We start from the raw sequence: 23,483 nt of genomic DNA on the forward strand, positions 1-23,483 counted from the left end.
GTTCCCCCTCGCATGTTCATGCTTCGAGGAAAACAGGGTTCTGGCCCATCTTCACGGTTTGGCGCGTGCTCGCTCTGTTTCTTGTCTTTGGTGAGCCTCGTGGGATTCTGTCTCTCCAGATCTTGTCTCCCGCGAACGCTCCTCAGTCCCACTCCCATTTCTCTCCCCCTTCCTCTCCTTCTTCTCGTCGCTTTTCAGCACGGCCACCTTCGGGTGTTTCTTCCTTGCATGCGCCTGCTGATTCGTTTCTCTCTCGTCTCTCGCCTTTCTCCGACCTTGGAACACGTCGACCTCAGCGCAGTCAGGCGCCTTCTCGCGTCTTGCCTTGCTCCGTTTCTCTCGCTTCTTCGGCGTTCCTCTCTCTTCTGCTTCGGCCGCCAGCGAGCGGAGCAGAATGCGCCTCTCACGCAGGCAACGCTTCCACTGTCTGTACACCTCCGGCGGAGAGAACGAGCCGCAGATGCATCGGAAGAGACCGCGGGTCGCCGCGTCTCCACTCTTCGGCCTTTTGCGTCGAACATCCCTCGTTTGTTTCCCCCTCGTGTGTTTCCCCCTCGTTGCTGTCTTCTTTCTCAGCACCGGTCGGTTCTCGCTCCTCTTCTTCTCGTCTCCGTTTCTGGCGAGCCTCAGAGACGGGAACGCGAAGAGGAACTAGGGACAGACACATGCCACTTGGAAGCTACGGATTCGGAGGTGAGACGCTGTGGGCACGGACGTACACGAGGGGCAAGGAGTGTGCATTCTTGCGCATCAAACCAACGCCACACGCGCTCCCTTCTCCCGGCCTTCGTTGCGCTTTGTCTTTGTGTGCTTTTCTTCGTCTTCTGGTCGCCTCACAGTCAGCCGACGGCAAGGGTAAAGTCTTGTGGTGATGGCTCTAGAGGGAGAGCACGTGGGCCTCGCCGGCACGCCTCGGCGAATGCGAGGCATGCCGGCGTCTCCGTCTCCGCACTGGACAGAGATTTTTCAGAAACACTGTCTCGATGCGTGCATACAACAGTTTGCTTTCTCCATTTTCCCGCAGTGTGCCGATCTCGCGGCCTACATCTCTCGCGCCACGTACGCGTGTGTGTGCGTACTACCCACCTTAAAACGCTAGACTGTCCACCTCCGGTTACGACTGAACATTGTTTCTCTGTCTCGCAAGTTGTTCGTCTCGCTGGCGCCTCTCCGGGTGTTTGCGTTTCTCTTTCCTTTGCCCACCATCCAGCTGTCTCCTCGCCGAGACACCGACCCAGCCGATAGCCGTTTTCCATTTCAGGTTCGTTCGTCGTTCGCTGCCTCGCCGCTCTCGTACCTCTCCTCAGGCGGGGCCCGATACGTCTGCTGTCGCGTTCCTTCGCTCCGCGTATGATCCTAGATTGTGATTCTGCTTCTCCCTTCTCCCTCCGGCAGGGCTGCCCGGCTCCAGCGGCGAGGCGACCTCTGAGGAGCCTGCCGAGGACCACGAGGAAGTTACAGAGGAGCAGTTGCTGTCTTCGCTCGGCGGTCGAACAAAAGACGCTTCTTCCGAGCCGTTCGAAGGCGTGCTGACCAACGAGGAACTCCGGGAGATGGTTCGCCAGGGGTACATACACCGGGAAGACGAGCACCTCGAAGACCCGGTGTCCGCCCCCTTTCTGATCGACGGGCCTCTCTTCAATGGTTCCAGCGCTTTCGCCTCGCCGCCCTATGGCCCGATGCCCCGCATGCAGCCTTACAATCGGTGAGACGTTGTCCGGCGTTCTCTCGGCGCCTGGCCCAGCAGCAAGCGAGAGAAGACGCCAACCAGAAAGGCTCTCGGTGACGTGTGGCGCTGCCATCGCCTCTGGGGACAGAAAGGCGATTCGTCAAATTCGCATTGCGCAGTGTGCCTCCCAATCGCCAGCGACCGTACACAAAGCGATGCATCCAAACGCTGTTGCTCCGCAGGCGATGCGCATCTGCGCGTCTTTTCACCAGCGCGTGTCAGCCTCCCTTCTGGGGAATTGAGCAGGTTCCGTAGCCCCTTGACTCCAAGAGCGCAACCGGCCTCTCGGCGGGTTTCCGCCGCGGCAGGGGATGCGCAGCCGCTTGGAGATGTTCAGATCTACCGATGCAGAGAAGTGATGGAGATAGCTCTAGGTGGATAAACAGAGAGGTAGAGGTGGAGGTAGACGGATGTAGTTGGAGACCGCGATAGGTACGACGGTAGACATAGAGTCAACAGATGTGTAGATACAAAGGCAGAGACATATCCTTAAGGGTCATATATGTATTTGTACGATAGGAACAGTGACGTTTGCTGGCAGTGTGCGGTGTCTTTGGTTTTCCTTTTTTTCCAGTTCCTTGAGCTCCATTCCGACTTTCGCGGATGTCGGTCGGCCGAACGTGTACTCCCCGTCGGTTCCCCCAGAGAATGCAACATCCAGCGTCCACGAGTTTTGGAAGTTCGTGGAAAATCGCACCGTGGACTGGGAGTTCTTCTCTCCACCGGGCAGTCGCTTCGAGCGAACCGAGACCGGCGTGGTCATGACCCCGCCGATTTTCCCGAACCGCGTCTACTTTTTTTCGCGAGAAGACGTTGAAGACGGAGTGTACGACGACCCGTACGCAGACGGCCTGGTCCGCAGCGAAGGGGCGAGCTATTTGAATCCTGCGTCGCCTGCCTTGAGAACGGGAAGAAGACGAGACGCGCATCGGCGAACGGACACAGGTAAACCAAGGGCGGGACACACGGAAAAAACGGAAGACCGACTGGAAGGCAAAGAGAGTAGCACGGAGAAAGAGAGAAGCAGGGCGAAAGAGAGAAGAAGAGAGACGAAGACAGGCAACTCAGAGAAAACGTTATCACGACCGTACCGCTTGGGTGTGCAGAACGAGAGACAGAGACAGCAGCCAGAGGCCGATGCTCACTTCGTGAGAACGGGTCAGGAGAGGACAGGGAACCGGAATGGGGTTGCGGCTAGAGGGGCTCTTGGACCTCGTCAGCCGATTTCTTTCGGAACCTAGGGTGGTCCGCGGACTGATGAACACGAGCTCCTTTTCACGCGGCTTCGTTCGGGCCTTTCCTTGCTTCCTGTTCTTGGAACGAACACGCATTTCGCTCCCTTACGCGCTTCGGGCGACGCAGGCCAGAAACAGAAACGGCGGTGGCGAATGGACGAGGTTGAAAACGATATCCCGCGCGGGAACTGGACCCTGAAGAATGATATTTACAAGGTAGCGATCTTTCGTTCTTCGCGTTCACCGCTCGTTCGCCTGTCCCTTCTCTGTTTTGTCTCCCGTGCCTTGTCTCCTGCCTCAAGCTGCGCCGGCCTAGACCTCATATTCTATGTACATTAGATGTGCTATGCATTCGTACGGACAGAGTTGACGATGCATGAAGATGCTTGGTTTAAATACGCATGCCGTCTCGTGTATCTGTTCCTACAGGAGTCTCGAGTGCCTGTCTTGATGTTTCGTCTTGCCAATGTTGGTGCACCAGCTTCGTTTGCTGGTTTGTTCCCGAGGGGACGTCCGGAACTTTTGAGTTTTCTCAGTGTTGTCGAGGACAGCCGCCACTCGTTCCTCGGCCCGGAAAGCAGAGAGTGCAGTTTGCGACACTGGTTTTTTTCTTCTCTGCAGGATATGCTCGATTCGATAGACTGGGAAAGAGAATGGCCTCACGCCTGTGACCAGAACTACTTCAAACGGTAGGACGCCCTTTTCTAGGTTCCCGCGTTCGGTCCTTTCTCTTCTTGGAGACGTTTTAAATGGTGCAGGCTTTTGTGTGAAGCACATAGATGTATAACGGAGTCTGTGCACGTTTCAGAGCGGTTTCTCCCCGGGAGACGCCCTGGGCGGTTTGGCGTTTGCTGGATTCGCAGATCAGACGTCGCGACGCTCCTCGGAGACAACGACAGGAACGAGGACTGCTACTGGGATCCTCAGTTCCTGGGCGGCGTCGACACGTACCCGAAGGCGCAAGCGGGAGGCATGAACTACACGTGGCCGTTGTTCTGGGTCCCTTGGCTAGCCAAGAAGTTCCCGCGCAGAGGCGGGCAACCGATCAAATCCGAGATCTTCAATCTGGGCGGAGTCGAGCCGCTTCAGGCAAGCGCTGAGCAAAGGGGCGAACAGGGGGAAGAGAACGGGGCAAACGCGCGAGAGAAAAATGTGTCCCTCGTGGTACTGACTCTTTTTTGATGACGGAGACACTCAGAGGGAAAGGCCGCATATATGCCTCCTTTTTCAACGGGAGGTACACTGCGCGTGTGGTCGGTGGCCGCCTCCTGTTTTCCTCCGGAGGCGTGCGTTTCCTCTTCTTCTTTCTTGTAGGCTGACGCATGGTTTTCCGTGTGGGTAGGCGTGACCCTCGTTCCTGCTTCCGCCGTTTTTTCCCTGCCTCCCTCCTTCACCTTTTCCGTCTTCTTTCGTATTGTCTCGCGCTTCTCGCTGCTTCGTCTCTTCACTTCAGTTGCTTGTTCGTCCCGTCCGTGTCTTTGCTGCAGCTCTGGTTCTACCCCGACGGCTGCGAGGCTTCTCACCCGGGATTCTGTGCCGTCAAGCTCGTCTCGCGTCCTGGCTGGAACCTGCCTTTCCGCATCAAACTCTGGATAAAGGGGAGTACTGTCCAAGTTCCGCTTCCTCCAGCTCCGGCTTCCGCGGCGTGCAAGGCCGCGGGAGGAAGGCAAGAGGCGAGGCGAGGGCGGAAGCGGACGCAAGACGACGGAGAAACGGGAGGCGAAACCGCGCGGTGGATCAAGTTCAGGAGCGCAGTCACCGCTGGGCCTTTTAAAAGAGAACAAGCAGACTACGTCGCCTACTCTCTCAGTTTTTGCAGGTACACACAGAGGGAGGGCGTCGAAACACACAACAGTTCTGGCCGTTCGTCGGTTCTCCGCGTGAAGGTTCTGTCTCGAAATGCCTCCATGTGGCCGAGTTAGAGAGGCTCCGGGGGATAGCATTTTGCGCTGGAAGATGTGAACGGCCACACGCCCGTGTTTGTCCGATTCAGATGTCTCCTACCTTAACCGGTTTTCTGGCGGCTGGTGAGGTGCGTTTGATCGTTTCGTCGCGTTCTTCCCGCTGGTTCGGCCTGCTTCCGTGCGGCCTCTTTTCTCGCCGTCACCAAAGGTTCATTCGCGTCGCCTCTCTCTGTACGCCACTCGTCTCTTTGCTCTGGTGGGCTGTCCATCTCCGCGCCCGGCGGGGTGCTTTCAAATCACATGTTCTTCAGTGGTCAGTTCTTCTCTTTTTTCCTTTGCTCTTTCCTTCCTCGCTTTCCGCTCATGCCTTCCGTTAGGCTCCTGGACAAACGCAGCTTCATTTGTCGCCCCAACCCTCCCTTCCCGCCGTTCCTCTCGCCTTCTTCTCCGATCATCTTCAATCCCGAAACAGATGTTGTGCTTGGAGCTGCCGGCGACATCGAACTCGGCGTCGCCATAGCTGAGGACGACTGGGAGTGGGACGACGGTCACTGGGCCATGGAGCAGTGGCTGAAACTTCAGTCTGCTTACCCGGACGACCTCGAAATTGAAACCATCCTGCCTGCTAGGTAAGACCCGCCATCGAAAGCACGGAAGGCGGGCACGAGACGGGTTGCCATCGAACGCCGCTGCTCGCCCTCTTTTCCACTTTTCTGGGTGCGCGCGGACCGCAGATGAACACTTTGGGAGGAGCCTCTGGATACACCTGCTGGTCTGACCTTGAGAGTGGACCGGCAGGAGGGGCGGGCGTTTGAAGGCAGGACTCCGCAGAGGCAGAAGGAAGAAAAAGGAGACGAGAGACAAAGAGACGATGTCCACACACCAGCAATGCTGTTCTTTTGCGGAAAGGGCCGTCCGGCGCGAGTTCCGGAAGCCCCAGCAACGGGGAAAGGAGGAAGCGACGGCAGGGACAGCGCGATCTCGGCGACTGCTCCGCCTCTGTTGCCTGAGTTTCCCTGTTGATCTTTCCTGCGGTTTCCGTTTCAGCTTCACCAACAGTGATATGTTCGAGAACTATAAATATAGGGATATCCCGGACAAGCACTTTGCAAAGTATTTGCCCCCCATGCTGCCGCCTCTCAATTTCACAGACGACGAGCTAGAGCAGGCCTACTCTTTTCCGCGACGGCACGGTTACTGACATCTCTGTGCTTCTCGTCGTTCTCCTGTCGCTTCTCACCCCCACCCATTCCCTACTTTTCTGGCGCCTGTTCTTTCCTTGTCAAAGTTGCCGGGCGGCGCGCCGCGATCCCGGCGGATCGCAACGAATTCGAGTTGTCCTTTTTCCCATGCTTCCTCAGTGTCTGTGCTCTTTCCCGTCTTCCCCCTGCTGTCTCGCGTCCCTTTTGCAGCCTTGTTTAATCGCGCTTCTTGTCAAAAGAGCCTTACGACGTCAGGTCTACGTGGAGCTCGCGTGGCTGTGGAAACCCCAGGCATGCATGTGACGAACACCTAGCCGTGCACACATCATCATGCATAGACTGCTCTGACACGTGCTATGCCTGTCGACTGTCCCCTTCAAAAGTTGCCTCTTATTGGAAATGGATTTCTCTTCACTTTGCGGTCGCTCGTCTCGCGTCGGAGTCGTCGAGCATCCCTGGAACAGACCTCTCTCGCACAATCACACTGCATGTTCTAGTGTCGGAAAGGATCAACGTTACAGTAGAATGTTCGAATGTAACGTTTCCCGCGGTGAGGTTTGCCGCCCCCGTTGCCTCGCTCTTTTGGCCGCAGTGATCTCAACGGATGAAAGAGTTAATTCTCCAACCCTCTCACGTTACTCTTTCTGCTCCTTTTGCGTCCTGCTACCTCTGCTAACCTCACGTCGATCTCTTCTTGGCTAGTGCTCGATGCCGCGAATGCGGCCTCTTCACAGTTTTTGTTCCGCTAGAAATTCGCATTACAGAGGACTATCCATTTTCTGCTGGGCTTGGCGTCTAGTGGCCTATAGTGAGACGCGATTCAATTTGCCGTCCCGCCACTCGTGTCGCGCACTCTACACACAGAAGTGTTCTGACAAGTTGCTTGTGGTTCTCACCAGCGTATCTCGCGCCTTTTTACAACACTCGGGGGAGAACAGAGAAGCAAAACTTGTGATGAGACTGTCGCGCAGCTGCGGCTCAGCTTCTGTGGCAGCGCTTCCAACAGAACACACGCCACGCGACTTTCCGTACACCCCCTGTTGCTCCCGTACAATTTTTTTTTACAAGAACCGCTGCAGTCTGTGATTGACAAGTTTGCCGATGGTCCGTTTGGAGCGGGGGGAGCCTACGTCAGTGCATACGAGTATCCGCGGGGCGCATACCGGGACAAGCAGTGTGTCACAAAAAAGCCAGCGGCGGTGTCGGTCTTTCTCTGGTCTGTAAGGATGCTGCTTGTATGACTGCACAAGGTGCGTCCCCGCTTCAACAGCTGCCTTCTTCCCGCCCAACTGCTTGCTCCGTCTCCTCGCACAACGCAGGCAAACAAAAATGTGTAATCTGTGTCGATGCACATCCTTGCTGAGCAGTCCAGGGGGACGGGGCGCATCACTAGGCATGGAATGCCTCCGCAACTCACTGCGTTGCGGCTCGCGAAGAATGCTCTCCTCCCGGCCGTCAGTAGCAACGTAGCAACGGAAACTGGTACGTTTCGAAGACACAGCGACGGCAACGCAGCAGACGCGTTCCGCTCTTGGCCTCACCCGCGAACGCGAGGCTCTCAAAGCGATGTCCGTGGAACTGTTTTGTGCAGGACATCACGGTCGTATCTTTCCCGCTCAGAGAGGCCTAACTGCTGAAGCGGTTCAGCCTCAACAAATCAATGAATGTCCGGTGGAGGCGCCTCTCCACTTGGGAGAGAGCCCGCGAGGAGCAAAGAGTGCGAGCCACGTAACCCCGTTCCTGCCGACCTCCCCTCTGCGCTCTGACCTGCGAAGACAAAGAGTAAGCGCCTGAAACACATAGAGGATGCAGCGCGACAAAGGGAAGAGGCTGTCGAGAGTGAACACGACACAGCAGTTCTGAAAAGTTTAACAGCGTCATACGTGTGCGACAGGCTGGTCTCTGTATCCCGTTTGTCGATCCCCCCTTCCCCTGAGGACCGTCTTCTCCACTGGAAGACACCACGTGGACGTCACAGTCACCCTTCACCTCTAAAAAAGAGACGTTTGCTTGGCGGGAAAAGGACGGAGTGTTCATCTGTTTTTCATTGCGCCGAGAACGTTTCCAAAGTGAACACGTGCGATCCGAGAAGCACTTTTAAATCCAGAGTGCGCTGCGTCGCGAACCGGGAACGCCCGAGCCAGGGATCGCCGCCATCCCCCTTGTTTCTGCCAAAGTTTTCGGACTGCTTCTCGCGCACTTTGGTGTCATTCCTCCTTTGTTCCATATGTGGGAAAAATGCAGCGTGTGTATCAAGCGCATGCAGGCGCCTTCCCCCCGTGTACACTGGGACATCTTCGCCTCGCGACTCGTGCGGAATTCCTCGCCCGCTGGCTCAGCGTTTCCGTGGTGTGGTTGGAAAGTTTGGTCTGTGAAAGCGGATCACAGGTGCGCCTTTTTTCAGGGGGTTCTCGGAAAAACGGAGGCTAGGTGCTGTGCCCCGTTCTAAACTTCCCAGGAACGCACAGCTTTGCCAGCGCCTGCTTCTGCTCTCGCCACTTTGCTGACGGAAAATCCCTTCCCTCCCTGGAGGCGCGAACTTGTGGAACTCCTCGCTGAGATACCGCGTTCTTCTGTGGCCACTCTTCGCGTCGTTGTGTCTCCCTGAAGCCAATTAATGCCCAAGTTCCCAGCGAACGGACGAAGAAACGTAGGCGTTTCGTGGTCACTTCCGGAGGGCGGGGCCGGGCGTCGCTACTCAGTTTCGCATCGTTTTTTCCCGGCCGTCCTTGCGCCCCGTCCGCTCGTCGCTGTTCCTTTTTCGTTGTCTGTTGCGCACTGAACTCCAACGCGGCCGCCAGCGTGAGAACGGGCACGTACATGCGCGGTTCCCGGTTCCCCTACCGAGTTCTGGATTCCGCCTGGAACCCCGCCGCTCGTTTCGCTTCTACCGACCAAACAGCCAGGCAAACGGTCCGTGTGAACGACTCCGACTTCCGAAAGGTGTGCAGAGCCGCTGACCCCGCGGTCGCCTCTTCTTTGCCCGGCGAGAAAGTCGTTTTCGTCGCCACGCGTGCCGGACATGCTGGCCTGACGTCTCACTCTCCCGCTGTCGCGCGTTTCGTCCTTTCTAGTCCGTTCTTGTCCTCGCCAACAAACTGTCGCGAAGTCCATCTGCTCAGGTTCCGAGATTGTCCGACGAGATTCTGCTACGTTCTTGGCACTTCGCCGTCCCGCCTTTCGTTCCGTGCTCTGCTGGATGCGTCGTCGTGAGAACGCCCGCTTCCAGTCGCTTTCTCGCTGTCGCAGTCCAGTCCTCGTTGTCCACCACGTTCGCTCCAAGATCTTTGACAACCGTTCGTCTCGCCGCTCCTTCCAGAAATGAACGCTCTCTGGAGAAGGTGAAGGCCGACCCACTTGCAGGTGCTTTCGGGAAGGGGACGCGAAAATACCCGAAACCACAAAGGGAGAACGGCGACTCACGCGGCTCCTGTCGTGCCTCTCTTCCGGGGTGGAGTGCATCTCGCAGCTCTTATTCACTCCTGCCTTTCTGTCGTACCCGCGATCTCCCTGTGGAATTCTGCTGAGCTGTGTGTTCCCTCTCGTATCGCCACGCGTCTCCCTTTTGTCGCTTCGTCATTTTCTTTCGCGCGTTCCGTGTGCCCGCGTTTCGCTGCTTGTCGCTCTCCTGCGACTCCCGCCGCTTCTCGCTCTCTCTTCGCCCTCGATACACTCCCGCTGTCTCCCTCTGTCCCCTCACTCTGTCTCCTCCCGGTTGTCTCTCCTGCCTCGCTTCTCCCGAGACAATGTCCGCGTCTGGGGCTCATCAGCAGGTGCGAGTCTCTGCAGTCGAGGGACTTCCGGAGTCTCTCTCGCCTGGAGAAGACGCCGGCGAGGCGAGAGCAGCCAGTGGGAGCCAGAGTGGAGAGCCTTCATCGAATGAGCCTTGGCGCCGGGGATCGCTTCCGTCCCTCTCTGTTCCTCCGTCGGGGGCGCGCTCAGGCGATGAGGACAATCGGAGACAGGCCGCTCAGAGCCCGCTGTCAAAATCGAAAAGAAACAGTGGGGGCAATTGGTTCGACTTCCTATTCAAGTGGCGAGGAGCCCATAAACACCGGAACGCCATCCAACTTGCCCAAGCGTTCGGCATTGCCAATCAACCGGGAAAACCAGTAAGGCGCTTCGGGGGCTCGCATCCTGTCTTTTAAAAATTTGTCGAAACACTTCCAACTGGTCGTACTTCTACTCCCTAAAAAGTGTGCTCAATCTTTCCCCTGTCTCAGAGTTCGCTCTCCCCCGACCGACCTCTCAAGCTCCTCTTTAATGCCACGACCTACAACGTCGACGCGCTCGCGTGGCCCTGTGTCCTCAGTCTCTTTCCACCCAACCCCCTCCCCCCGCTCCCCTCCCGTCCCCTCGCCCTTCCCCCGCTTTCAGTTGCTGTCTCTCTCCTTTCCCGATTTTCTTCGCTGTTTCTGGAAACCCCAGGTGTGGTCGCCTCCGCTTCTCTGCGTCTTTCTCTGTCTCTTTCGCTCTCTGCCCCGGGAGAGAGCCCCCGCCTGCGAGGTCCGCGGCGCTTGCGTGCATCTTTGTCGCGTTTTTCTGCGCGCCTTCAGGGCCCGGTGATCGGAATCGTGGTCTGCAAAGGCCCCAGAAATGAACTGCAAGGCCTCGCCGTGGCCACGCCGCGCGTCGTCGAGCGCTACCTCCTCGACGGTCGCCTCCAGCAGCGCGTCGCCGTCCCCGAGCCGCTGACTTGCTTTGTGGGGGGAAAAATCGGCGGTGTCGGTCGCGTCCTTCTCTGCGGCACACAGGGAGGACGCGTCTTCATTTTGAAGGCGGAGACGTTCGAGCAGCTCTTGGAACTCGACTCGAGTAAGCGGAGAGACGCCCGCGAGACGCGCAAACGGGCGCAAGGAAGGAAAGACGCAGAGTGAGGAAACGCGCGTCAAAGAAGGTGGGGCAGGAGGCTTCTCGGGAACGCACGTTCACAGGCATGAGCAGCTCTGAGGGGGAAGGGAGGGGTTGGCTGAGAAAAAACACGCGAAAGCAACGAATCGAGAGGTAAGAGAAAGCGCGACGAAGCCGTGCCACAAGGAGTCGAGGAAGCGGCAGAGCGGGGGCGAGTCTCCGTACGGGGAGAGGCGCGAACTGAGAGAAGGTTCGCGTCTCGTTAGAGGCGAACAAAGGAGCGCCGAGAGGCGGCGGTGTCGACGTTGAATGTGGCTGCTGAAGAAAGGCCTTGCGAGTTCGCGAGGGGGCGACGGTCTCAGAGACACTTGCCGCTTTCCCGTAAAACACATGATTCCAAGGCAGGCGGTTGGTGCTCGCGCGGACGGTTCAGACCGAGCAGGCGCGGGCGCGTTTCCGCTGGCTCTCCTCGGCTCCCCGTCCTTCGCCACCTTGAGAGACGACGAGTGAACGAAAAGGAGTCAAGCGCATGCACCGTAACGGACCGCAAAAACATCGCGACAAAGGGAGTGCAAGCCTCCCAAGCCCCATCATTCGGACGAAGAACAAACTCTGTGGCTTCGCAGAAAGTCTCGCTTCTCCGAGCCTGTCCAGCGTTGCTCCGCTCCATCTTTGCGTTTCTCTCTCTCTCTCTCGCCCTATCCGTCTTTTTCACGCGTTTCACCTCCCTTTTCTTCTCTCCCCTCTCCCTCTCTCTTTTCCCATTGCCTTCCTCGCCTCTTTTGCCTCTGTGTTTTCTTCTGCAGGCGAAGCCTACTCGGCAGCAGGCGTGTCCTTCGACGCTGGCCTGGCCCTTGACGACTTGCCGCCCCGGGGCGGCCTCACCTTCAGTCGCGATCCTCTGGGGCGAGGCAGCGACGCTGCGCCCGGTCGGAAAGGGAACGGGTTCTTCGGGTTCGGCGACTCTTCGGCAAAACGCGAGAAGCGCGAGGCCGCGAGGCAGATTGGCGGGTCTTTTGACGGCCAGGAAGGCCGCCAACAGAAGGATACTGAAGACGGATCTGCGCCTGTCTCGGACGGCGCAGGTGCCAGGCGAGAAAGCGAAGAGGAGCGGAAAAGTTCCGAGTGGCGTGCACCGACTGAGGGCGACGGGACGAAGACGCCTGCGGGGGTTCCAGCCTGTCTAGCGATCAGTTCGTTGACCATTAAGTCGACGTTCGCGGAGTTTGTTCATTTTGTCATTGCGGGAAATGTCCGGGGCCACGTCTTTGTGTGGCAAGTTCCCTCGACGAAACTCGTTCACCTCCTCAGCTTCCCTGGAAACCGCGCAGAGGCTGCCTTCCTGGTGTCTCAAGAGTCCCTGTCTTCGGCATCCAGTCTCTCGCGAGACCGAACCGAAGACGCGTCCGCTCCCTCGGCGAAACGACCGTCTTTGTCTCCGCGGTCGGGAGACGAGGCCGCCCGCCGCATGCGTCGCCCAGGCGACAGAAGCGGCGAGGAGCCGTTGCGGGCTGAGGAAAGCCGCACCTGTCCCCACAGCGGGACCGCGTGCCCTGAGAGGCGGGAGAAAGGCCTTCGCCACTCCAGTGAGGGTGCCTGTCGCAGGCGGCCGCGCAGAGGCCGTCGCAGAGGCTCTTTCGCGGCGCAAGGCGCCTTTGCGGAAGACTCGGGGCTGCGAGAGTCTGCAGGCCTTCCGGGCGAGAGTCAGAAGGAAGCAGAAGATTTCTTCGCGAATCGAGCAGTGCCTTTTCTGTCCGACAGGGGCGACTCGGCCGCGTCGCGAAGGGAAGAAGTCGGGGCGCGGGGCGAGCGGCACGCGTCTGTGGTGTCGGTGGCTGAAGCGATCCACGCCGTCGGCTCCGTGGCAGAAATCGACCTCTCAGATGGCGACACGGACGGCGAAGACGCCGCCCCGCTGGGGGGATTTGCCGACGAGGGATCCGCCGGCGCGAAGAAGGGAGGAAAGAGCTGGAGAAAGGTGAAGAAAGCTTCGCGGCCTGCGTGTCTCTCGGAGACACCGGACAAGGCCTTCTTCGGAGACAGCTGCGGGGCCAGGCCTGACGGGGCCGGCTCGCCAGCGGAAAAGGCCTCGAGTTCCCAGAAGTCGAAGGGCGTTTCCAAGCGCGGTGTGAACGCGAAAAAGCTGCTGGGAGGCCTGGGCATGGCCGTCGCGGAGACGCGCTCGGCCCGCCGCGACAGCGGAAGCAGCGGCCAGGCGAGTGTACGTACCCTCGGAGACGAAGACAGGTCGGAGCTCCACACCCCAGCAGACGCCGTCTCTTCCGTTCGGCAACCTGCCGCGCGGCTGTTTCAAAGCGAAGAGCAGCACGGCGCGTGGCCGCGGCGAGACCACCGAGCAGCGAGGGAGTCCGTGGAGAGTCCACGCGAGAACTCACGTAGAGCCCCCAGGGGGAACGACGAAGAGCGGTTCCAGAGCGCCCTGGAGGACGTGACGCACGTCTCTTCCGTCCACGGCGGCGGCGAGTTCCACAGCTTCTCTCCACAGACCCAGGCGAGTTTGCAGCCGCGCACGCGCGGGGAGTGCGAGGGAGACGGAAGTGGCGGCGTCGGCGCTGCAGTGGAGCGAGAGGCCGAGGCAGGCGGCAGCGGGAGATTGTCCGAGAGAACCTCTGTCGAGCGTCTGTCGGTTTCAGAGAACGGCGGGGAAGAGGAGAGGCGAGACGCGTTCTCGAGCCTGAAACTTCCCGTCGACGGCCACAGGGAGAAGAGCGGAACGAGTCAACTGCGTGGAAGGGAGACCAGCGAAGACGAAGCGATGGAAGATGTGTCTCTCGCTTCCGACTGTCCCAGTCCTGGGGGGCTGAGGGAACTCGACTTCTCCCGTCGCCTCGGGGACGCGGTGCTCCCTCCGGAGATGAACAATCACGGCCTGCCGCCTCGGTCGGCAGAAGAGAGCGGAGCGTCAGGTGACGAGGGACGGCGCGCGGACCCGGAGCCCGCTCGGAGGCAAGGCACCGGTGAGGAGGCAAGGAATGGAGACGAGTTCGGAAGTGTGCCCCAGGCGGAGGAGGAAGAAGACGTGCCGGGGCGCGTCGTTGGCGGGGAGGAGATCCGGTTGGGCACACATCAGGAGAGAGGGAGAGACGGCCGCCAAGAAGTTCCGCGGTCAGACGACCGAGTCAATGGCCGCGCAGAGAACCCGAGAAGCGAGGAGAGACTCGGCGCACGCGGGTCGCTGGAAACGGAGATGGCGAAACGAGCGGCCGAGGAGGCGAGTGGGGCGGGGGAGAGGCCGGAAGAGATCACCGGCAAAGACTGCGCCGTGTTGAGACCGAGTTCCCCTTCTTCGTCCGTGTCGAGCCTCGAAAGTGCGGGGGCAGAGAAACAGTCAGCGTTTCCTGGGCCTTCGCCGAACGACGCGTCGGCATCTGAGGCCGGGCGTGAGGGCGAGCCTTCAGAAAGTGAAGACGGTACGCGTGATTTCCGTCTTTGTGGGGCCCGAGTGTCGCCAGACTCGGGGAGCCCCGAGGGCGGAGTCCGGAGAGAAGACAGGGTTTCCTTGCCACCCTCGCCGTCGCCGGTCCCGTCGGACGAGATCTTTCTTCGTGACGAACCGACGCATCCGTACTTGAACGAGCACGTGGAGATGACCAGCGGCCGCGTCGACGAAGCCGCCTTCTCGGATGAGGCAAGCGAAGCTGGTCCACAAGCGCGAAGAGCGTGTGGCGCTTGGCAGAGCTCTTCCTGCGTCGGACACGACGACGCATGCGACCGGAGGAGACGCACTCTCGCCTCGCAGGACGGAGACGAACAACGCTACGTCGGCGCGCTCCTCACCGTCGCTGCTTTCGATCAGCTCTGGATCGGGTACGGAGACGGCACTGTTGCCGTGTTTGCCCTCAGCGACTACTGCCTCCTCGAGTGCTCCAAACTCGCGACTTCGGATGTAAGCCGAATGGAGTTCTCCAAATACGCAGGTAAGCTCTCTCTCGACGATTGGTCGTAAAGGGCGTTAGACCCAGGGGAGGCGAGGCGGAGGGATTTCGCGGCGAAGACGGGGACAGACAGACAGAAAGGGGTTGGTTGACGGCAGGGACAGGCCGCGTTGCGAGGGATGTGGACTCGACAGGAACGGGCGAGGGAACCTAGGTGCCCGTTGGAAGCCGGCGCTCTGGGCCGACAGGAGACCCGTCGAAACGCCAGATAAACGCTTTTTTGCCCTGAAGTTTCTTGAGTTCTTGGGGTTCTCCTTGGGTTTGACCCTCCGGGGGGGGGGGGGGGGGGTTAAGACAAAGGACGAGGAGACTTAGTTCCCTGCCTCGGAACGCAAGAGACGAGGATCTCGAGCAAGTTCTCGTGCGTTTGCTGTCCTCCCTGGATGCAGAGGTCGTCCTCATTCTGAGCGGCAACCAGCTCGTCACGGTCTGGAGTGTACGGACCCTGCGCTGTCTTTGCCAGTGAGTCGGATCGCGCTTTGCGTCTGTTTTCCGAATGCCTCCCAACCACAGCACCTCGCACGCTGGACGGCGGTGGACTTGGCGAGACAGCCCGTTTGTCCAAATGAAAATTCCAACTTCTCGTAAATGCTCCAAGGTCTACTGGGATATATATATATATATGTATCTGAACAGTTGTACGGTGGAAAGGGGGCGGTTTTTATGCAGAACTCTTGGAGATGCGTGGTCGACTGGTCTGTGTCGGCAGGCTGTGTGTAGCGGCGAGCAAATGTGCGCATTTTCAGCACACCAAATACTTTTTTGCGATGGCTGCGGACGAAATCGGAGTCGCCGTTAGGAGCGCGTGTTAGCCTCAGCCCCTCGGCGATTCTAGATCGGTTGGTACAGAATACCAAACCTAACACTAATTAACTGAGTTAAGTAATACAGGGTTGAACTGTGGGTAGGGCTGGGTGGAATTAGCTGCATGTGAAGACGCGAGAGTTCGCTGTTCGCTGTCGCATGCTCGAGAGAAAAAGCGAAGATTTGCTGTGTCCGTGGGCAGCGTAAAAAAGTCGCGCCTTTTGCTTTTCCCATTTGTTTTCCTCTCTTAGGGTGCCAACGAGTATGCTCACGTGCGGGATGCCTCTCGCCTACCTTTACGTTCTTGAAGCGCCTGAGGCTTGGGACTCGAAAGTGACGATTCTTCTCGCGGTAGGTCTCTTTTTGCCGTTTCCAATGGCTCCTCACTTTTCCCGGTTCCGCTGGTGTCCCGCTTCTTTCCTGTCTTTCGTCGGCATTGTCTACATGCTCTGCGTCGTGGTGGACCGGTCCCTCCAGTCCAGTCGTGGGGTTCTGTCGTCTTCCTCTGCTTCGTTGTGCCGCGTGTCCATCTCTTTTTTCCCTTTCCCCTTTCGTCTCGTTCACGGTTTTTCATGGCTTCCTCGTTCTTCCGTTGCCGTTCTTTATCTCCTCCTGCTGCGCTTCCCTTCTCCCACCTCGCATGCGTCTGCGCTCTTTTTATCCCTTCGTTTCGAGAGATTCGCTTGTTCGCGATTCGTTGCCTTGCGCTGTCATTCTCCCGTGTCTCCGCTCTTCTCTCCGAGGGGACTCCCCCTCGACTCTTTCTTTTATGAAGCAGCGGCGTCAACACAGAAGACCGGGGGGGCCCAGGACTGGACAACAGTCTTCACTTGAGGGCTTGGGTGCTTTTGAGGAGAGAAAAAACTCTCTCACGCGAAATTGTGATTTCTGTTCTGTCTGCACGCGCCTGAACGTCTGTCGCTGCAGGGGTGTATGGACGGCTCCATCAGCGTCCGTCGCCTGGAGAAGAGCGCGGACGACGACCTGCGCTTCCTCCTTATTCGAAACTACGTCCGGGGTAAGGCAACAAACTATGACACTCTCGTGGAGTCCCTTTTTTGGACTGTCGCGCGGAACAGGCTTCGCGAGAAACTGTGTTCCGCACAGGCTGTTGGAAGCGGCGTCGACCTGAACACAGCTTACCTACATTCAAACTTGAGTGCCTATGCATATATACATATATATATATATATATATATATGCATATGTATTTATCCGCCCGACTGGTAAGTCTGTCGTATGTTGCTGCATATCGCCTGTATTGTGACCACGAAAGGATGCCTTGGCGCTTCTAACTCGTTGTCCATCTCGGCACCTGACGGCACACGCATGTACAAGTGTGTACAGATCCTTAACCGTCACAGGCTTCGACTGAATTCTAGAGGTTTCCCTTTTATCCAGAGAGACAGGTCGTGTCTCTGCTTCGGGGAAAGCGTTGTTTTCACAGAGACAGGACAAGACTAAGGAATGGTGTCACTCGTTTTCTTTCCGTGTTTTTTTTTGTCTTCAGAGGTGGAGCCCCAGGTGCCGATTAGCGCTATTTGTATCGACTCTTGGCTGAACGCTGCATTTGTTGGTGACGCTAGGTAAGATTCTTCGCTCTCTGGCCTGTCTGCGTTTTTCGCGGCCTCTCGCCCATGTGATGGGCTTGGTCCTGTAGTGCGGTGGGTGTTCCCGCTGCCTGTGTGCGCGGAGGGCGGGGACTTCTGAGAGTCCCGTGACGGGGATGTGTGGCATCGTCTGTGTCTCTTTTTCTTTCTCTCTTTTTCGACCGTTTATTCATGGCTCGTGCCTCTCTCTGTGTAACTCTTTTCGGAATCCCTGTGTGCAGCGGAGTGGTCTTCACTTTGCCGTACGTTTTCCAGCTGCTCGATCCTACACTAGTTCCCGCAGTCGCCCCGCCTCAAGACGACTCCGGCTATCAGGAAGAAGGCCGCCCGGCACATTCGAAGCCAGAGTCGGTCGCGCAGTCGCTATCCTCTGAAGATTTGTCATGAAAATGCCGTGAAGGCACGCGATACTCCTCCGTCAGGTCATGGAACTCGCCCGCCTCTATATGACCAGTGCTAGTATTTAGATCTGCTTAGATATCGATCTCCTTTGTGAGTCTTCATGAGCACAAGAACGTGCATCTGCGTATATTTAGGGATTTCGCGCCGATAAAGCCACGCCTGTTGCAGGGGCGGAATCGAAAAAGGGGATCCGTAATTGTTGCTCACGGAGAAGCGAAGAAAAGTCGAGAGCTCACCTCTCTGGTATCTGTCGGCAGATACCTCTAGTCGCACCTTTTGTGAAGGCATAGGTGCTACCTGGGACCACCTTTAGATGTGTACATATACATACACGTATACCTCAGTGTATGCATCTCTCTACACATTGGCATATACACGTGTACGTATACGTACGTCCGTCTTCAGGGTTTCGGTCTGCATCGGTCGGGCTAGCGTGGTGTTTGGTAGAACGCCGGGCGAAATTCGCGCGGGTGTGAAAGGAAAACAGGGGCAGTTTTGTTTAACGCTTTAGGCTTGCGCCTACGTGTCGCGTTCAAAGGCCGGGAAAAGCTGGAGATTTGAGCATCGCGTTTCCGGCAAACAGAACGCGAAACAACACGTCCCGTTCCGGGGAAAGATGACTTCGGAATTCCCATCGAAAGAAAACGAGGCAAGACAGTTCATGCGTCTCGCGTGCGCCCCGCTCGGTTTTTACGCGATGGAAACCATGAGAGTAACCGTAGAAGAAGAGGCTGACGGCGCCGCTGTTTCAGGATAAGGAAGCGGCGCAATCCCGAAGGGGGTACCTCAGTCCAGAAAGGCAAAACAGTGATCCTCAGTTACAACCAAACAGGAGGGATCCTTTTCTGCCTTTTAACGCCAAAGAACAAGGGATAGACCATGAACGAGTCGAGGGTTATCCCTACATGCCGGGGGGAAAAAGTGCTCATCCAGAGTTACTCAGTAGGTGAAGCACTGGAAGGTCATCTACTAGGGAGGGATCATCACTCTCGGATGCACTGGGAAGTGTTGGTGCTTTCTGCCTTCGTTTCTAAAACTGCGATCAGCACGCGATTTGCAGTGTGCCTTGCTTGTTCTTTGGCGTTCTGACTGTCTTCTCTGACCATATCTTGGAGGAGACGAGCGTCATTCGCTTCTCCACTTCCCGGAGAGCTTCTCTGAGGAGCCGGAGCTCATCTCCAAAAAGAAAACAGAAAGGCGACGCCTTCCTGAAGGGTTCGCGACGTTAGACGCACCGGCGGCCACCAACTTTCCCACACGTCTGTGTTGCTCATGAAAATCGAAAATGGGACACGGAACAGGAGGGCTACAGAGTCATCCGCGGACCGCGGCTGGTGCCACTGCGACGGTCGGGTACACAGCGCGTTTTGTTTCAGGACTTGCGCAGGCAAAGGAACTGTTTCCTGGAAAGGTTTGGACATATGCGCGATGCCGTCTCGATCCCCGTATCCATGAGCCTTCTCTTATAAAAATGACTGCTGAGAAGAAGTGTTTATACAGCCACAGCATGTGAGGCAAAATTTCAGATGAGGCGCGAGTCGGATTTTCCCGTTTCACCGACAGGTGAAGTGCCGAGCGTCACACACACACGGATGCACGGATCCTTTTTGTGCGGTATAGCGGTAAATCCTCTATGCGGGTATGGATCAACTAATCGCGACACAAGGGTAGAGAGACCGGTTCGTGGGAATAGACCCGCCGCTACGGAGAAGCGGGGTCTTCGAATGCCCCAAAGACCGCCAAGTCGCAAGACTGTTGGAGGGGTTTTCATCGCGGAAGCGATTTAGAACCAAACACAACGCGAAGAAAAGAAGGCCAGAAAAAAACGAATTCCTGGCAACACCACATCCTGGCGCACTCCCCGCCCTGGCGGTATGGCTTACTGTTGAGCGCTCTCTGGGGGCGACATTCACCGTTGAGCCGCACCTTACCGCCATGGAAATGCAGAGGAAATGAGAGGATTCGAGTTTTCTCCTTTCCAAACAAGTTCGCAGAGAAAGAGAAGTCGCTTTCTGGCTGTTACCCGGGCATGCGAGGAGTGTTCTGGAAACCTAGCGGCCACAGTTTTTTCGGGAGGATTCTGAGAGAGTTCCTGTCCTTCGCAGTTGCTCAGACAGTCACGCGTTTCTAGGCCTTTGTCTACAGTTTGTACCGGTACATTCGGGAGCACACCGTTCTAACGGTGGACCAGTTCAGTCCGTACCACTGAAATTTCAGGAGGCGGCCACTAAACACCGCGCGATCTGTCGTCGTTCTGTGGAGCTGGTTTTCGGTTCCTCATACTCGAAACAGGACGGCCTTTCCGTGGCTTGACTTGTTGACACACCATCTGCATGCGCATGCGCCATCGAGGCGCAGGGACGGCGAGAAAGGAGTGACACACATCGCAGAAATGCCGGGAAGGGAGAGACTGTGTCCTTTCTTCCAAGGCCCTCAACTGCATCTCAACGCGAACCGCAACTCCTTCCTCTTCGGGTGGGTCTGGGACCTCTCCACTTTTCCAAAAATGTGACTTCACCGCTCGACCTTTGCGTGTCGCGTGCACGGTGCGCCGCCCGCGCTGTGCAGTCTCGCGGGTGAAAATTGAAGTTTCCTCGTTCGTCTCCGTTCTTTCTCTTGGCTCCACGATGACCCCCCAGGCCTCACCAAAAGAAGCGAAAACGCCTCCGTCACAGACGTGTTCCGGCGACGCCGCCTCTCGGGCCGCTCCAGTGACGCCGCTGGAGTTGCTGTGTCCTCGCTATCCGTTTCCTCTCCTTCGCGCTCGGCCGAGTTCAGCCTCCAGCCGTTCCATGTGTGCACCCGCTCAGCGAAGAGAACGCGAAGTCCACCCAGAAAGCGTTCAGGACGGCCTCTCGGCTGACAGCGCGGCAGCCGCACACACACGCATGCGCCGAGACCGCCATGCCGACCGTCCTTCGGCAGGAGAAGGAAAGAGCGACTACGGCGAGCTGAGGCAGAGAGGCTCGGCTTCCTGCTCAGGAAGTCGCATTCACCGCCTGCAGACTCTCCTTCGCTTGGCTGTGATCGCGCGGTGCATGCACGCCGCCAACGCGGCGCGAGCGGAGGCGGCAGGCGGAAAGGCGAAGAAGGGGAAAAGCGGGGCGACGGGGAAGGAGTCAGCGACGTGCCTCGCAGGCACGCTTTCTTCAGAGAGTGCGACGGGAGAGCGTGAGGAGCTCGCGTCCCCTTCGTCGCTCTCTTCGCCCTCTGGGGAGTCTGCGAAGCCCGCGGGCCCCCACAGTGCATCGTCTCCGTCGCGCCAGAAATCCGGAACGCACCCGTTAAGCTCTCGCCCGACTCGTGCGCGGACTCCTCTGCCTCCTGGTCGAAGCGTGACGTCTTTGGCAACGCACCAAACGCTCCGCGAGGAGAAAGAATCCAGTCCGGGAGACTTGTCTGCCAGTCGCGATGCGTGCACGCTCGGGGAGGAACGGCGAGGAGACAAGAGCGAGCCTGAGGCGGCGCTAGATGCGCGGAAAAACCCAGTCCGCCGAGACCTCGAACGCATGCCGCTTCATCTCCTTCATCCTAAACATCGGCCCCTCGCTCTTCTGTTCAGAGCCTCACGCACGCCTTGGGCGGCGCTTCTCCGCCCGGTCGATTTCCCTCAAGGATTCCCCGGCGAAGGACGCGCTCCTCGAGCGAGCAAAGACCCCAAAGAGAAGAACAGCCAGGCAAAGGACCAGGGAGACACGGCGAGAGCAAACGGGGAAAGGGACGCAGAAGCGGAAACCGTAAGCTTTCCAGGCGTATCGCGGAAAGCAGAGACGTGTCCACTCGGCGACGACGAAGACGAGCAGATTGGAGGGAAAAGCGGGCACACAGCTGCGGTCTCTCTTCCCGGTTCCCAATCTGGAAACGTGAGTAATCTTGATCGAGCTCTGGAAGATGTGCTGAGCGAAGAACGCATTTTCCCTCGCGTTTCGGAGTACCTTTGTCGCTATTTCCAGTCGTACGCCGACCGCCGCACCCTCATGCTAGGCCTCGCTTCCTCTTCGCCTTCGACTCCAGCTTCGTCCCCTTCTCTTTCAGTCTGTCCTGATCCCCCGTCTCCGTCTTCGCCGCTGAAACAGCCTGTTGGAGAAAGGCCTGCATTCGTGTCTCTCACCGCTCGGCGAAATCTCGCCGAAATTTTGGGTTTCCAGTCCCTTCGCTTTTCCGCCCAGAGACAGGACACTCGCGTAAGGCGAGCAGGTTCCCGAGGCACCACCGAGTTCCAGATTCACTCCTCGCCTTGCCCTGTTTCTGACGCCTGCTCCTGCTCCAGCTGTCCGGGTTCCGCGAGCCGGTGCCCGTCGCGGTGCGCTCCGCCCCCGTCTGTGTCGCGTTCTCCTGCGTCGCGCCGCACCGGTGATTCTTACCAGCCAGAAGACGAACGGCTCCACTTCTCCTTCGACCAGGCGGTACAGGCGGCACCTTTTCCTCGTTCTCCGCTGTCTCCGTCTGTCTCTTCTCTGCTCCAGAAGCTCAGAGGGCGTGTGGGGCGTGGGCCTGAGAGTCGAGCGTTGACGCCTCAAAGCCTCCTGGCCATCCTGGAAAGACGTGCACGCGCAGAAGCGTGGAGACGCATTGCTGGCGAATATGTGCGAGGCCGTCGATGTGAAGAAGAGAAACAAAAGCGACAGCGGCAACGTGTTGAGGAACCGGAAAGAACGCCTGTCGCAAACGCTGCGGTCGAGGCGGGGCCTTCCGCGAAGAAACGGAATTTTGGATCGATAGCGGTGCGCGCGAGACGAGAGTCGTCCACCTGGGGAAGGCCTGACCTCAGTGGTGAGGAGTCCCCTTGCTCTCTCTGCCCATGCGCCTTCGATCCTTCTTCCGCTGCTTCCTGCTCCGGAAGTGTCTCTTCTTCTCCGACTCCTTTTTCTCACTCTTCCGCCTCGTGCTCTGGGCCTCGTCGTCTCTGTTCTTCGTCTGGTCATTCTCCGCCAGCGACGGAGAGACGTGCTCAGGCGACGTGCCTGAGAGAGCCGCTGGCCGTCGCGTGCGTCGTCTTGGAGCGGCTGCGGGAAGAATACTGGGCCGAGGTCGAGAAGGCGGCGGCGGGCGGGCACGACCCTCTCCCCGCGTTCGACTCCGAACCGAAGGAACCACGCGCGGAGAGACACGCGTGGGAAGAACGCGAGCAAGCACGGGAAACCCGTCGACGCTGGCAACTGCTCGGGCTCCGCAGAGGGACAGATCCGAGAGAAGAGGACGTGCCATCCAGGTCGGACTCAGGGGAAGAAACGAACGCAAGCAGAGAGAGCGCTGGAGAAAAGGTGATGCGACAAGACACGAAGCATGCAGACAGAATCGACAGGGAATGCGCCGGGAAGCCCCAAGCAGCGATTGACACGAGGAAAACACCTGCCAAAGAGGTGCCGGAAGCTGAAGGGGCGGCTCTCGCGAAACGGAATTCCGATGCAGCGAAAACCGATGTGGACTCTGGCTTTGTTGTGGAACGCTCAGAAGAAAGTCGAGCGAGAACTCAGAGAGACAGCGCACGAGACAAGAATGTCTGCCTCGACGCCCAAGTCGATTTTCTCCTCCAGATGTATCTGCACACAGACCAGATCCTTCGGCAGAATGAGTAGCGGCCTCCTCCAGCTGCTGCAAACTTTCCTTGCCTACCTTGAACAGTGCATTCCTACACGCGTCGGCATCGCATATATATACACGCATGCAGATATATATATATATATATATATGGCCTCGAGTCGTCGACGTACGTGTTGGGGGGTGTACAAATGTCTGGCCCACAATTTTGACCAGGATTCGGAGTTGCAGCTTTCGAGTCTCTTAACA

At 58.0% G+C, this 23,483-nt stretch overlaps 3 protein-coding genes across 3 annotated transcripts; all 3 read left to right on the plus strand.

Moving 5' to 3' along the window:
- Positions 1–665: 665 nt before the first annotated feature.
- Positions 666–6,069, plus strand: NCLIV_017100 (conserved hypothetical protein; the record flags this gene model as incomplete). Its single annotated transcript, XM_003881902.1, has 9 exons — positions 666–693; positions 1,396–1,705; positions 2,304–2,674; positions 3,092–3,180; positions 3,586–3,653; positions 3,828–4,128; positions 4,452–4,783; positions 5,246–5,497; positions 5,916–6,069. The coding sequence occupies 9 exons, from the start codon at positions 666–668 to the stop codon at positions 6,067–6,069; spliced, it is 1,905 nt and encodes a 634-aa protein (XP_003881951.1).
- A 3,747-nt stretch (positions 6,070–9,816) lies between these two features.
- On the plus strand, positions 9,817–17,678 carry NCLIV_017110 (conserved hypothetical protein; the record flags this gene model as incomplete). Its single annotated transcript, XM_003881903.1, has 8 exons — positions 9,817–10,182; positions 10,627–10,885; positions 11,728–14,859; positions 15,267–15,339; positions 15,933–16,032; positions 16,609–16,699; positions 17,192–17,267; positions 17,513–17,678. 8 exons carry the CDS (start codon positions 9,817–9,819, stop codon positions 17,676–17,678), a joined length of 4,263 nt encoding a protein of 1,420 aa, XP_003881952.1.
- Positions 17,679–20,320: 2,642 nt separating this feature from the next.
- NCLIV_0171 (K+ channel tetramerisation domain-containing protein) lies at positions 20,321–23,272 on the plus strand (the record flags this gene model as incomplete). Its single annotated transcript, XM_003881904.1, has 1 exon — positions 20,321–23,272. One exon carries the CDS (start codon positions 20,321–20,323, stop codon positions 23,270–23,272), a length of 2,952 nt encoding a protein of 983 aa, XP_003881953.1.
- Positions 23,273–23,483: the final 211 nt, after the last annotated feature.

This window comes from Neospora caninum, chromosome VI, assembly GCF_000208865.1.
Source record: "Neospora caninum Liverpool complete genome, chromosome VI".
NCBI classification, from domain to species: domain Eukaryota; phylum Apicomplexa; class Conoidasida; order Eucoccidiorida; family Sarcocystidae; genus Neospora; species Neospora caninum.